Raw genomic sequence first — 16,103 nt, forward strand, 5'->3', positions numbered from 1 at the left:
TGAAGGCAGCATACTTTGCCAATGTCATTCTGATAGCTTTGAGAGCCTTTTGGTCAAGCAACTCTCACTTGATCTCCTTCATGGATTCTGGCTTCTCCTTCAATGGTAAGTGCAACTCTTTACCAAACAAGTAGTCCTAAATTTGCATTTTCCAGAAACCGAAGTTGGTGCTATCAAACATCTCGATCTATGAGCTTTTTTTTTGGACATCTCAATTCACTAATCTAGATATGGAATTAGCTCAAATGGACAGTACGGTTGGATCCGAAACAGTCAAAAACCTTTAAAATGGTTCAATTTTTTTGAAAAATAGATCTGAAATGGCTCCGAAAAGTTCGGTCAAAGTTCTAATCAAACCTGGTCAAAACATGGTCAACTTTAACGGAATATTCCCTTAACTAACGGAATATTCTCATGTTGTTACTAATGTCGTCTGCTGATGTGTCACTGTAGGGCCCACCTGCTAATGTGGTATTGCGGCCCACCTGCTGATGTGGCCGAGTGTGGTCCCCTGTTGGCGTGGCACCATGGGGCCACCACCTGACATGGTGCGTTGACGTTTCATTAATGTCAGCGTCTTCAACCTCCAGATGCTCACCGACTGATCGCTGGCATGTGGGAGCGTATGAGACCACTTGTTGATCACCTACCGGCGCGTGAGGGCACAAGGGGTGTGTGGGAATGCCGCCTAGTCGTTGGTGGCACGTGCAAGCGCGTGCATTGTCGTCCGAGCTCTGTTCAAGCTCCGATTGCCATCGTTGGCTTCGTCTCAATGAGAGGAATGCGATGGTCGCCTCAAAACTGAGTTTTGAGCTACTGGACAGAAACTGCAATCTGGAAATTTTGCTTAAATCTAGCAATTTTGCTCCAACCTCTCTCTGATATCAATTGTTGGGGTGGATTTAAAAGCAACAATCACACACGGGCAAAAATATATAACAAAAATTGAACACCAAATTTTACATGGTTCGGTCCAACTTGACCTATGTCCATGGAGCACACACCAATTCACTATAACCGAGAGAATAATACAAGGAGGAGAAGGATAGTGCCTTCAACTCAACTCTCTCTCTCTCCCTCCCTCTCTCTCTCTCTCTCTCTCTCTCTCTCTCTCTCTCTCTCTCTCTCTCTCTCTCACGCACACAACGGCACACAACTCTACACTACAACACACTTCCACACATAAATACAATGGGGGGTAAAATTTAACCCTCAGGGTGTGGTTCAGGTGATAGTGCGGGTTACGGGAGTGCCTCTCACGAGGTCAGGTGTTCAAACCCTTCTGTGTTCGTTTCCACCCCTAAATTCCTGAAATTTACCTCCTTTTGAAGTTGTGGGGTTGGGTTCAAGGGGTGCAGGATTAGTCACGTGGATCTTAAAATGGACACGTAGAAATCCAGTGCGTAATTAAAAAAAAAAGGGATAAAATTTAAAGATTTGTGGCTTAATGTCGGTCATGTGGCCAAGGTTGGTGGAGGGCGGCTGGTCTCCATCTACTGTTAGTCTCCATTCAACGTAGAAAACGAAAGGCAGCGGACGACTTTTAGCATGACTTTACCCGCAAGAAAGAAAGACAAATATTTTAACAGAACAAATGACAAGGGAAGAGCAGCAATGAATTCCTAAGCACCCTGCCTCTAGCAAGCCTGACAAAACTGGTTCCATCGAGCTTAAGAAGAAGAGAAAATGGATGGTCTCATGCTCAGGAGTCTGCTCTTGTCCACTGCAATACTGCTTCTGTACTCTGTTCTGAGAGCTGTTTACACCATTTGGTGGGGACCCAAAAACCTGGAGAAGCGTTTAAGACAGCAGGGGATAAGATGTACCTCTTACAAGCTTTTTTATGGTGACAAGAAAGACTTCCTGAGATTAAACAGGGAAGCGTTGTCCAAACCCATTAGCCTAAATCACAAGATTGCATCACGGGTGCTTCCATTCACTCATCATATGGTTCAAACATATGGTAAGCAACTGATTAAAATCCCTCAGTCAACAAAATACATGTTCTGTTTTTCTTTTTCCTTTTCTGGGAGTTCTCAAGTTTCTAGGATACATCAGCAGGGTACAAAAATTTCTTTCCTAAGATTGACTTCTCAATGGGTTTAATGTAAAATTGAAGAAATATACATGGCAACAGGAAAATTTTGTGTAGAATGGTTTGGAACGAGAGCTAGGCTGATAATTGCGGACCCAGAGCTCATCAGGCTAGCATTAACAGAGAAGGACGGCCACATCCAAAAGCAAAAACAGAACCCTCTTCTTAAGATAATCGATCTGGGCCTCTTTGCCTTGGACGGGGAGAAATGGGCAAAGCGCAGAACATTGATGACTCCTGCCTTTCACCATGGCAAGTTAAAGGCACGTACCTCTCACAATTTCATCCTAAGGATTAATATTCATGTCGGACACTACAATTTATCATTTATTCAATAAAGTCTTTTGGGGATTTTTTTTTTTCTCTACACTAATTTTCAGTAGAAAGTGTAAATTTTTAGCAGCAGTTGTCAATTTTTGTTGAGCAGGGGATGGAATACTAATGGAATGATATGGGTTTTCCTAGAAACTAAATATTTTCAATAATCATGATGCCTCCTATGACTTGGGAGTTCTAAAGTTGTATTTAACAGGGGATGGGGCCATCCTTTTCAACCAGCTGCTGCAACATGATTGACCGGTGGAACGAACTGGTTAGTCCTGAAGGATCATGCGAACTGGATGTTGCGCTAGAATTGCAAAATCTTACCGGTGATGTCATTGCTCGAACAGCCTTTGGAAGTAGCTATGAAGCCGGAAAGAAGATATTTGAATTCCAGAAAGAGCAGGCAACGCTGGCGATGGAAGCTTTCGCAGCCTTCTATTTTCCTGGTCTCAGGTGCACTGCTCAGTCCTTCTAACTTCAATTTAAGAGTCATCATTTTGTGAAGATAATTTTAACTTCCAAAACCCGACTTTTCTTTGAAACACGACCTTACTCCTTATATTATACTTCCGTTATATGCTTTTTTCACTTTAGATTCATACCCACAAAGAAAAACAGAAGGAGATATTATCTAGACAATGAGATCAAAACGACAATAAGGGGCATTATTCGAGAAAAAGAGCAGGCAAAGAAAAACACAGAATCAAGCAGCACTGATTTATTGGGTTTGCTGTTACAATGCAAAGAACAGAAGGATAATGAGATGACAATTGAGGATGTGATTGAAGAATGCAGGTTATTCTACTTGGCTGGCCAAGAGACTGTTGCTAACCTGCTAACATGGACGATCATCGCCTTATCAATGCATCCGAATTGGCAAGAGAAGGCAAGAGAAGAGGTTCTGCAGATTTGGGGGCAGAAAAATCCTGATGTTGGAGGCATAAACCATCTCAAGATTGTAAGTACACTTCCGTTTATGCTACGCACAAAGGTGCTAGAAACAACACGAACACTTGAACCCACATCATTTTAGAAGCTAGTAGTTGCTTATGGAGGTAATTTGCAGGTCCCCATGGTAGTACATGAAGTCTTAAGGCTATATCCACCGGTGGCATTTTTGTTACGACAGACTCATCAAAGAACAAATATAGGGGGATTGTCCATCCCAGAAGGGATCGACCTTTTCTTACCTGTGCTGCTTCTTCATCATGACCCAGACTACTGGGGTGACGATGTTGAAGAATTCAAACCAGAGAGATTTGCTGAAGGGGTTTCCAAGGCATCCAAGGATCAAAAGGCATTCTACCCATTTGGATGGGGACCCAGAGTCTGTATTGGCCAAAACTTTGCAATGATGGAAGCAAAGATAGCATTGGCCATGATTTTGCAGCATTTTTGGTTTGAGCTCTCACCCACTTACACTCATGCTCCTTTTACTGTCATTACTCTTCAACCACAACATGGAGCTCCAATAATACTACACCAAATCTGAGGTGTTTACGTGACAGGAACGTCATCTATATCCAAGGTGTTGTCAATTAGCAGGAAAATATTGTTCTTCGATTTTCTTGGAAACTATATGGTTCTGTATTTCAGGGGGAAAAACGGTGATTTTTCCTTTTTGTTCAACGGTTGCAAGATATCTCAAGAGTGTTTCATTGCTAAATTCATAATACTAATTAAATAAATTCTACAATTTTTTTTTTTTTTTAAAACATGTATTCAAAAAGTGAAAACTAATCAAATGACTCAAATGAAATTAAAAATGAACCTTCCTCATTTGAAACTTGGAAAAATATTAGAAAAAGAAAGGGAAAGGAAAATTTAAAGGAATAAACTTTTTCATGTTTTTTTTTTTAACTAAAGGAGGGCGGCACTTCTAATTATTTATTGATATACCCTCACTTTTGGTAGAAAAATACCGCCGTTACATGACAAGCATTGAAAGATTATAAATAAAAGAGACATTAAAGGTCTCTCAAAAACAACACCAACATCCAATCAAAACAGAATTACAAATCCAAACAAAGTTAAATAAGAAACAAATCTACATAGGCCTAGTAAAAACAAAAATAATAAAATAAACTAAAATCAAAAAATCTATACCAACCATATAAAATCGAGAGGATGAACTAATGACGAAGGAAAGTGAGACCCAACCTATCCATCAAAAGGATACCTTTCATAGAATGTGGTAAAAGGTGTTGTCCTTCGTAGATGACATTGTTTCCCATTTCTCTTTCTCTAGTAAGAAAATTAGCTACACTATTTCCTTCCCTATATTGATGGATCACCATGAAATTCACTCCTTCTAGCTCCCCCACAAGGTCCTCCCAAAAATACCACAAGGTACATCTACATTTCCGAAACCAATCAACAACAATTCTCGAGTTACTTTCAATAATCACATTAAAATAATGTAATTGTTTGCATAAATGAATTCCTTTCATAATTGCTTTTAATTCCGCACTATTGTTCGTACCATTGCCAAAATAGTTTGAAAAAATCGCTTTCACCATGCCATGGCAGTCCCGAATGATTCCTCTACCTCCTGAAGTGCTGGATTGCCCCTACTGAAATTAGGAATGGCTTCCCAAGAGAGGAGGTGAATTGGCTTTTAAAAAATTTCTTTTCATTCCTTTTAAAATTCTTAAACTTATTTTGTTTCTTTTAACCAATTCGTAACTTATTTGTTTAATTCTTTAATCAATCAAGAACATCAAGAACTTAGTTCTTTTATCCAATCAATAACACAATTAAACAACCAATCAATTAAACACAATCAAACATTCAATTTTCAACCACGCTTTGAAAGTAGAAACAATCAATCAATTAATCACAATTTTCAAATCAACACACCCAATTTGATTGCCAAATATAAATTCACTTCAGCACAATAAGATTGATGTAAAATTCAAGATTTAGCACTTTTGGAATACAAACACTATCTAATCAATCTCAAGCTTTATACCATTCAATCGCAATATATCTTTTGTTGTTAGCCCTGGACTTGAAATTGTAAGCCCTGCAGTTGAATTATAATTTATACTTTAGCTTATATAGATTTACTTCTTCAATATGTTTTTCAACAACACATTCACACTCTTTTCAATATTCAGAACTCAATTAAACTCTGAGTTAATTTATCGTTGGGGTGTTAACCAAGTAACGTACTCCCGTATCGTTTCTGCAAAATATGGTATAACCAACGTACTCCCTTTCAGTATCCGCAACTCAAATCAAAATTAAACTTTAAGTTTACTTGATTTCTATATTACGTAGTATATATGATTGTCAAATTACACCAACCACGCAATTTAAATATGCTCTGAAAATAAAGAATAGGAAAAGAGAGAGTGAGACAGAGATTTTTACGAGGTTCGGCTTATACCCAGCCTACGTCCTCGCCTTTGGCAAACCACCAAAGGATTCACTAAACTTGTTCCTTTAACGGGCGGAACAATACCTTTACAGCACTCCTTAGTTAAGGTTAGAATCCGCCTTCTCCAAATGATATCCCCTCGTTCGGTCACTCCTTACATAGGCTAGAGCCCGCCTCTCAAAGAAATGTCCCATCGCTTAGCCAACGATCCAAACAACCATTGGAATCATCAATCTACAAGAAATAATTCAAATAGATGTGTACAAATAATGCTCACCCAAAGAGCTGATTAGTACACGTTAGAAACTAATATACTCCAAAATCAAAATATCAAAAAAATGAAGTAAGAAGCTCTATGTGAATATCACCGGATTACTTCTCTTTGATGTGGATCAAGAACTTAAATTGAATGCTTCAGAGAAATTGTAAAAGCTCAGAGATTTTTCAGAAAATTTCGCAGCAATTCAGAACTTTAGAAACAAAATAGCAAGAGCTTTGACTGAAAGATATCTTGAAGGAATTTTCAATTGCTTGGTGTATTTTGATTCTTATAAACCATGTATATATAGGCTTCAAAAATACTTTCATTCGTGCTCCCCAAGTTTCCTTGGAGTGCCCTCAAAGTTTCCAAAAATATTAGGGTGCAAGTCAATCAAATATGAAAAAGAAAGGTTTAAAAAATCTGCCTATTGTCGTACTTCGGTTGCCTGAAGTCCAACCTCAGTAGCCTGAGGTACGTTCAGGAGCCTGAAGACACAGGGTCAAGCGCTTGAAGGTACACTGCCTGCTTAATTTTCATCAGCAAAAATCTTCAGTTGCCTGAGGTTTTAACCTCATTCACCTAGGCAGTACACAACTACTTTCATTCTTTCTTTTTCAAAGACTTTTAGTTTCTTTGCTTTCTTACTCTTGAAAAACATTTTCTTGGGATATTAAAAGAAAATCTCTAAGTCCATATTTATCCCCTAATGAGTTTCATTTCATTCATAATGACATTTTTAACTTTGAAGTACTTACATGAAGATTTCCTAACAAAATAAACATTTCTTGTTCTTTTAAACTTCATAACTCTCTTGAAGCTTTGAGTTCATTCCATCTTCAGATGTCTTTGAGCTTCCCTTTTTGATCTCTTCAAGATATATCTCATACTTTCAAATTTCCTAAAAAACATTATTACTTGAACACACAATGTCATCAAACCTTTTCTTCATTTGTTATCATCAAAACAAGAGGTTAAGCCTTGTAAGGCCAACAATCTCCCCCTTTTTGATGATGACAAATAAGGAGTAAAAATTTATAAAAACTTAACACGCTCCCCTTTACAATAAGCATAGATTCAAATTTATGAACATTTAGCATAGTATATGGTCAACATATAATGTGTGCATATTCAATTCAACTCAACAATTTCAAATATTCTAATCTCAAATATTCTATTCAGCTCAATATTCCACTCAGCTTTAATTCAAGTTTTTGCTCTCTCTAAACAATCTCTCCCCCTTTGACATCATAAAAAAGGGTGCATAATTTGAATTCAAAGAGCAAAGAATTATATGCATAAATCTTAACACTCCCCCTTACAATTAGCATACTTCAAGAATTTCTCATAAAGTTTAGAAGTTTCAAAGTTTTGCAAATTTATCATTAATAATAGAACTTGTAATACATCAAATGGATAACAAAGCATTTCAAAGTTTCAGAACTTCAAAGCTAGAACCAAATACATAAAAAGACTCATAGTCTTTGCTCAAACATACTTTCCTTTCTTCTTCTTCTTCTTCTTCATCGTCTCCTTCCTCTTCTTCAGATGCCTCAGTTGAATCATCACTGCAGGGTATGGAGCTAGTGCCCATAAGATCACCATGTGAGGAACTAGCTTGTGCCTGCTTAATGCGCGTAAGACGCTGATCTATGGATTTAAGACCATCACGCATATCTCAGCTAAAAGATGTGAATACATTATAGAATGGCATGAACCAAGAAGGAGTTTTGGTTACAGATTCTTGTGACTGAGTCCGACATGAAATAGGAGGTGCAGCAGCTGCTCTTCGTTGTCTTCCCCCTTTAAAGAACCACTCCTGATTTCGTTTTTCATATCCCATCTGTTTGAGAGTAGTTGAGGTGAAGAGTTCATATCTAGTCCTCTTGATGAACAAGTCTGTCGGTGAGGCAATACTTAATTTTGAAAAAATAAGACTGAGAGCTCCATCATAAGGAAGGGTAATTCGGGATGCATCAAGCTTAGCCCACATCCATTTTATGATAAGGTTGGCTAAGTCAAGTTTCTTTCCTTTTAACAAACACCACATAACAAAACAATCGGCATAAGAAAGATGGTCGTAGGATCCAGCTTGTGGTAGAATGTTGTTGGTGATAATTTTCTAGAGAATTTGAGCTATCAGGTTTAGTTGCTTATACAATGGTGGATGCCCAAAGTAAGTTGGTTCATTCTCCATAACTAATGGCAAAAATTCTTCAGGTGTAAAGTCTTGTTGAAGCATCCATGATTGTCCTAATGTTAGGCATTCAAAATTTCTAGGAGAGACATTCAGAATGGATGCTAAGGATTCAGATGAAAGCACTATCTTCTTACCCTTCACTTTAGTTGATAAAGAATTTTCCTCAAGAGTCATGTTTGCATAGAAAATTTTTATCAAGTTAGGAAAAATTCCCTTGGCTTGATACTCAATGAAGTTTTTCCATCCAATGTTTTGAAATAAAGACAAAATCTCAGGAAATTCAGATTTGAAAAATTGGAGATCAAGTACCTTACCAAAGACTGGTTCAATTGTAAGAAGTCTAGTCCTATAACGATGTTTAGATTGAGAAGATACCAACCATTGTTCAATATTTCAGTCATCTTTACCAGAGGATGAGCAGCGATTTTTCGTTTGCTTAGTTCAAGGCATTGTGAGGCTTCTTTGAACAGCAGATGGTTCTTACCAAACCCTAGAGTATGTATGATCGAACTTAGAAGCTTGAAAACTAAGATTTTGGTGCTAGTGATCAAAGAAGGTAAGATGTTTGGAACTTCGGGTGAGTGGTAGGTTTTAGTTCAAGAGCCTGGAGTGTAAATGAAATAGGATTTCGCGTGTTTTAAATATAAGAACTTCGCGACTTCAGGCGCCTGAGAATAAGTATAGGCGCCTGAAGAATTTCCCGGGTGGAATTTCAACAGGCAGTAGCTGTTCGGTCGCCTAAGCTTTGTAGTTCAGGTGCCTGAGGTACATTTAGGATCCTGAAGTTGTCTACTCAGTCAACCGAAGTGCATCAACTTCTGAATTTTTCTTATTTCTTTGTTTTGAACCTTTCTAACTTATTTCCCTTATTGTATAATGATTCAAGAATTATCCTTATAACAAAATTTTATGCTTAAGCTCAATAATTTCATTTTCAATTTTTTAATATAATGAGTTATACTTTTCAATATAAATCAAGTCAAGTTAGCATATCAACACATCATATGTAGGCAAGTAAGCATGTAGCATGTAATATCAAGGTGCTTATATAATAAGCTCAGATTTGATATTTTCTATATATATTTCCTTAAGTTAAGCTTTGTAAAAGGTCATCCTATGATTTTGGCCAACAATGCCATTTTCTATTTTATATATGTGTGAAGTCATTATTTCATTTTTGGTACCCATATTTTCTTGGGTCCATATGATTTTTCAAGAGATATTTTGTTTATTTTCCATACTTGTTTGGTTTTAACACCTTTCCTCTTAAACGGACATTCAAACTTTGTATGTCCCTTTTTCTTGCATTGATAGCACATGGTGTTTGTGTAGGCATTAGAAGATGAACAAATATAGTCTTTGGATTCTTTTGAGAAATATCCCATGTAAGAATTCTTTTTCTTTTTATTTTCAATTCCATTGAATCCAATGCCTTCTTTATTTAGAGACATTCTTTGTAAGTCAATCATCTTATCAAGGTTTTCCTTTCCTTTTGTGAAATTGTAAATAATTTTATCCTTATCTTTGATTTGATTCATAAGATCATTTAACTCTATGTCTTTCTTGTAATCAACCTTCTTCTAAGATTTATCTAATTCTAGAGATAATTTTCTGATTCTATCCTCTAATTCAGAAATATACTTATCTTTCTCATATACGGTAGAGGATAAGGATCAAAAGTCTTCTATCATTTGGTCATTCTTGCTTTCTAGTTTCTCAATTTTCAAGTTGTTTTCTATTTCAACAAGATTTTTGGATTCTATTTCTTTCATTGTTGATTCATACTTATGTTCTAATTGCTTGAGTTTTGAGTCTTTATCTCTTTCAGCATTCTTTAACTCTTTCACTAAACTTTCATTCTTATTCTTCAATAAGGTGTTTTGTTTATTTGCTTTCATCAGCATCTTATGTACTTTGAATAGATCATTTTGAAGTTCATCATAAGATGGCATACCCTCATCACTTGATTCATTGCTACATGAGGTATTTGAAGATTTAGTTGAAGAGCTTTCTTCGTTATCCCATGCCATAAAGCACGTGTAAGCAACCTCTTGGTCACTTATTTCATTCTCTGAACTACTTGTACTATCCCAAGTAGTGGCTTTCATGACCTTCTTGTTTTTCTTTTTAGAATCTTTCTTTAATAGTGGACATTCCGGTTTTAAATGTCCAGCTTTATTGCAATTATAGCATTTAGATGTTTTATTCCTTGATTTCTTTTTGCTAACTTCTTCTTCTTCTGATTCAGAGTCTTGATTTCTTTTCTTAAATTTGTTTCTCCTTCTTAGTATCCTTGCTAGCTTTTTAGATATGAAGGCTTCTTCATCTTCATCCATTTCACTACTTGAGTTTTCTTTTAAGGCTTTGAAGGCTATTGAATCTTGATTTTTGGATTTTCCATTCTTTTCATTCATAGCCATTTCATATGCAAGTAGAGAACCTATAAGCTCATCTAAGGATGTGTTTTTCAGATTTCTTCCTTCAGTTATGGCAGTAGCTTTTGGTTCCCATTTTGGTGGCAGCCCTCTAATAATTTTTCTTATCATCTCATGACTAGTGTAAGTTTTTCCTAAGGCATTTAGGGAATTTATTATATGAGTGAACCTAGTATACATGTTGGATATGGATTCATCAGGGTTCATTCTAAATGCTTCATATTCACTTGTAAGCATATCAACCCTATTATCCCTAACATCCGTTGTTCCTTCATATGTTACTTCTAGCTTATCCCATATCTCTTTAGCTGATTTGCAAGCCATTAATCGATTAAATTTATTAGCATTTAAAGCACAATATAAAGCATTTATAGCACTAAAATTTGTTTGGAGCATTTTATAATCTTGATCGGTCATATCTTTCTTCTCTTTTGGGATTTGTTTTCCATCTACTATCTTAGTGGGAATTTGATCTCCATCTATAACAACTTCCTATACTTTCCAATTCATCATTTGGAGATAGATTTGCATTATCTTTTTCCAAAACGTGTAGTTCAAACCACAAAAGATAAGAAGCCTAGTTGAAGATTGTCCCTCCCCCAAGGGAGCTAAGCCTAAGTTAGTCATTACGATATTTTTATAGAATCTAGTTAAGAGTTGCTATAACCCCGCTTTGATACCAATTGAAATTAGGAATAACTTCCCAAGAGGGGGGGGGGTGAATTGGCTTTTAAAAAATTTCTTTTAATTCCTTTTAGAATTCTTAAACTTATTTTATTTCTTTTAACCAGTTCATGACTTATTTGTTTAATTCTTTAATCAATTAAGAACTTAGTTCTTTTATCCAATCAATAACACAATTAAACAACCAATCAATTAAACGCAATCAAACATTCAATCTTCAACCACACTTTGAAAGTAGAAACAATCAATCAATTAATCACAATTTTCAAATCAATACACCCAATTTGATTGCCAAATATAAATTCACTTCAGCATAATAAGATTGATGTAAAATTCAAGATTTAGCACTTTTGGAATACAAACACTATCTAATCAATCTCAAGCTTTATACCATTCAATCGCAATATATCTTTTGTTATCAGCCCTGGATTTGAAATTATAAGCCCTGTAGTTGAATTATAATTTATACTTTAGCTGATATAAATTTACTTCTTCAATATGTTTTTCAACAACACATTCACACTCTTCTCAATATTCAGAACTCAATTAAACTCTCAGTTAATTTATCGTTGGGGTGTTAACCAAGTAAAGTACTCCCGTATGGTTTCCGCAAAATATGGTATAACCAACGTACTCCCTTTCGGTATCAACAACCCAAATCAAAATTAAACTTTAAGTTTACTTGATTTCTATATTACGTAGTATATATGATTGTCAAATTAAACCAACCACGTAATTTAAATATGCTCTGAAAATAAAGAATAGGAAAAGAGAGAGTGAGACGGAGATTTTTATGAGGTTCGACTTATACCCAGCCTACGTCCTCGCCTTTGGCAAACCACCAAAGGATTCACTAAACTTGTTCCTTTAATGGGCGGAACAATACCTTTACAGCACTCCTTGGTTAAGGTTAGAGCCCGCCTTCTCCAAACGATATCCCCTCGTCCGGTCACTCCTTACACAGGCTAGAGCCCGCCTCTCAAAGCAATGTCCTATCGCTTAGCCAACGATCCAAACAACCCTTGGAATCATCAATCTACAAGAAATAATTCAAATAGATGCGTACAAATAATGCTCACCCAAAGAGCTGATTTGTACACGTTAGAAACTAATATAATTCAAAATCAAAATATCAAAAAGATGAAGTAAGAAGCTCTATGTGAATATCACCGAATTACTTCTCTTTGATGTGGATCAAGAACTTAAATTGAATGCTTCAGAGAAGTTGTAAAAGCTTAGAGACTTTTCAGAAATTTCGCAACAATTCAGAACTTTAGCAACAAAATAGCAAGAGCTTTGACTGAAAGATATCTTGAACGAATTTTCAATTGCTTGGTGTATTTTGATTCTCATAAACCATGTATATATAGGCTTCAAAAATACTTTCATTCGTGCTCCCTAAGTTTCCTTAGAGTTCCCTCAAAGTTTCAAAAATATTAGGGTGCAAGTCAATCAAATTTGAAAAAGAAAGGTTTAAAAAATCTTCCTGTTGCCGTACTTCTGTTGCCTGAAGTCCAACCTCAGTAGCCTGAGGTACGTTCAGGAGCCTAAAGACACAGGGTCAGGCACCTAAAGGTACACTGCCTGCTTAATTTTCTTCAGCAAAAATCTTTAGTTGCCTGAGGTTTTAACCTCGTTCGCCTAGGCAGTACACAACTACTTTCATTCTTTCTTTTTCAAAGACTTTTAGTTTCTTTGCTTTCTTACTCTTGAAAACATTTTCTTGGGATATTAAAATAAAATCTCTAAGTCCATATTTATCCCCTAATGAGCTTCATTTCATTCATAATGACATTTTTAACTTTGAAGTACTTACATGAAGATTTCCTAACAAAATTAACATTTCTTGTTCTTTGAAACTTCATGACTCTCTTGAAGCTTTGAGTTCATTCCATCTTCAGATGTCTTTGAGCTTCCCTTTTTGATCTCTTCAAGATATATCTCATACTTTTAAATTTCCTAAAAAACATTATTACTTGAACACAAAATGTCATCAAACCTTTTCTTCATTTGTTATCATCAAAACAAGAGTTTAAGCCTTGTAAGGCCAACACCTACAACTCCTATCACAATTAAGTTTTATCCACCCTACTGGGGGTTTAACCCATGAGATAATTTTTCTAGGCCTGGCACAAATTCCTTGATGTTGAATTTGAAACTCTTTCAAAATCATAATGTCTGATATCTTCAATTTTTGAAAAGAATTAGAGCTCTCAGCTAAAGAATTAACACAGTATCGAACACTTCTCCACGTTTGATCCACACTTTAGTAAACTCCTTCCATTCTCGTTTTACATCTTCGATTCCAGAGACACCACGTAATCAAATATAGAATCAGACCGATTAAAATACCTTTAATAAATGATTTTCAAGCATAGTGGAATTAGTTTGCAACTCTATTTTTCCAGGGAAGGAACCATTGAAAAGGAATCCCCAACACCACACTAGCCCGACGCCAAACCTTTGAAGCCACCTCACCTAAAGAAAGAATGTGATCAATATTTTCTTGACTTCTCTGCATGCAGCAATCACAAGCTGAAGCCATCGATATTCCTTTTGCCTAAATTCTATCATCTACTGCCAAGCATCTAAACAAGGTTTTCCATAAGCACATTGAGATTATTTTAGGCAATAGAAAATGTCAAAACCACTCATTCCACTCAAAATTATCACTTCTGTTCCTCATTGCCTCCTATGCCATTTTTGTAAAGAAATTGTCGTCAGGGGTAGGCTTCTAGATGAATATATCCTAACCACTTTTATCAGCTGGCACATTATGCAAGATTTTATGTAGTCACCTGGATAATTATAGAAATTAAATAATAAAAGGAAGGAGAGAAAAGAGAATTTGAAAGGTGGACTCAGTAGGGTCTTATCGACGAGCGTAGAACGTTCATCGACGAGCAGACTTTTTGGGCACGTCAATGGGGACACGAGTCTCATCGACGAGAACTTACCAAGGGGGGTTGATTTCAGGTCCTAAGATTCGTCGACGAGGGTTATGTGTTCTTTGATGAACCTCCTTCTTGATCTCGTCAACGAGGCAACATGGCTCATCGACGAGGCCACGTGGCCAGCCATCTATATAAGCAAAAAAATCAGATTTTGAAAAAAAAAAATTCAGTTGTTCTTCTATCTTTCTCTCTCTCTCTCTAAACTTCAGTCCCTCTGCCTTCTCTCTAGATTTCTAGCTCTGAATCTCCCTGGTTCGACAATCAGAAGCTACCACAGTGATCTTGGAGAGATTCTCTACAACTTAGCCGGAGCAGAATTACGATTTGAGAAGTTTTGGAACCATCCGAAAATCAGGGTAAGTAGATTATTTAGGTATTTTCAGTATTATCAGGCTTATTTAAGTTTAGATTTTATGTTCTATGGGAATATACTAGAGTTTTATGAAATAAAACTAGAATGTGTTGTATTTTCAGGGTTAGGGTGTTTCTTGAACCCTATAGGCATAAGTTTAGGACCCCAACATATATCTTTCTAGGAGCCCGGGTAAATTATAGTTTGGGAATTTCGAATAGGCAAGTTCAAGAAATATGAGTATGATGATTTTCTGGGAAATTCAGTGTTTTACTGGGAAATATGTTTATACGCATTATTGTAGGATTTTGGAGATAGTACGCCAAGAGTATGAGAGTAGAGTTGGAGGTGAGCCTCCCAGCCAGTTAGGTAAGAGAAATATGTTATGCTAAGAAATTCAGGAATTTTATCAGTAAAATATGGTATTTGTTTAACAAGGTATGGAATATTAATTATATAACTTTATGGATTTCAGAACATGTATTTTAATAATTGTGTGGCCTGAGTAGATATTTGTTTAGTACAGAGTTTATACAATTTTCAGAATTCTATGACTTACCAGTATTTATGCACAGAATTATGTTTTATTAGATTTTATAGAATTATGAATTATATTGTATATAGAGAAAGATATTATACAGATAAATGTATATCTTACAGACAGATGTATTTTATAGACTGATGTATTTTACAGATAGATATTTCATAGTATTTTCATAATTTCATGATTTTTTAAAACCATAACACTCAGATTTTTCAGTCAGATATTAAAATTTATTCAGTTAGATATTACAAATAAGATATTAGAATTATTTTGGTCAAATATGACAGCATTTCATATCAGATTTATAGTGTTATGGTTATTTTGGAATCAAGATGAAACAGCAAGATAATTATATATTAGTATTATACAGTATCAGATCCCTGATAAATTATTTCAGTCAGATTAATTACTTCAGACAGATTCAGTTAGCAGAGCACGGTATCATTGCTATTTTCATATCAGAGTGCAATCACATATCTTAGATAGTGTTTGGATTCTGTCTACCGTGCTTATAGAGAGATTGCAGGCTCCCTAGTTTCTGGGTTGAGGAGGCCGGTTTGACGAGGTAGATACCAGTACCATGCCTTTGGGAGAGATTGCAGTAAAAGGTCAGATTGAGGATTGGTAGAGACACCTCTCAGTAAGGGAAATAAACTAATACCAGTGTGTGGCAACATGAGTATTTCGTGTTCTACATATACCATACATAATATATTCAGTACTGTTTTGTCAAATCTGGGAAAACATATAAATATATCAAATCATGGTAGAACATACTGCATTTTCATAAACAAATCTCATCTCATATAATAGTAATAACATAAAACATTCTTAGTAGGTTAGCTGACTGTTGTCATGTATTACCCCCACATGA

The 16,103-nt window shown here is 35.9% G+C and overlaps 1 protein-coding gene across 1 annotated transcript; it reads left to right on the top strand.

Moving 5' to 3' along the window:
- The first annotated feature begins 1,469 nt into the window (after window positions 1-1,469).
- LOC131159974 (cytochrome P450 CYP72A616-like) lies at window positions 1,470-4,085 on the top strand. Its single transcript, XM_058115236.1, has 5 exons — window positions 1,470-1,963; window positions 2,138-2,358; window positions 2,628-2,872; window positions 3,014-3,377; window positions 3,486-4,085. Exons 1-5 carry the CDS (start codon window positions 1,687-1,689, stop codon window positions 3,909-3,911), a joined length of 1,533 nt encoding a protein of 510 aa, XP_057971219.1. The 5' UTR covers window positions 1,470-1,686; the 3' UTR covers window positions 3,912-4,085.
- Window positions 4,086-16,103: the final 12,018 nt, after the last annotated feature.

Source organism: Malania oleifera, chromosome 7, assembly GCF_029873635.1.
Source record: "Malania oleifera isolate guangnan ecotype guangnan chromosome 7, ASM2987363v1, whole genome shotgun sequence".
NCBI lineage: Eukaryota > Viridiplantae > Streptophyta > Magnoliopsida > Santalales > Ximeniaceae > Malania > Malania oleifera.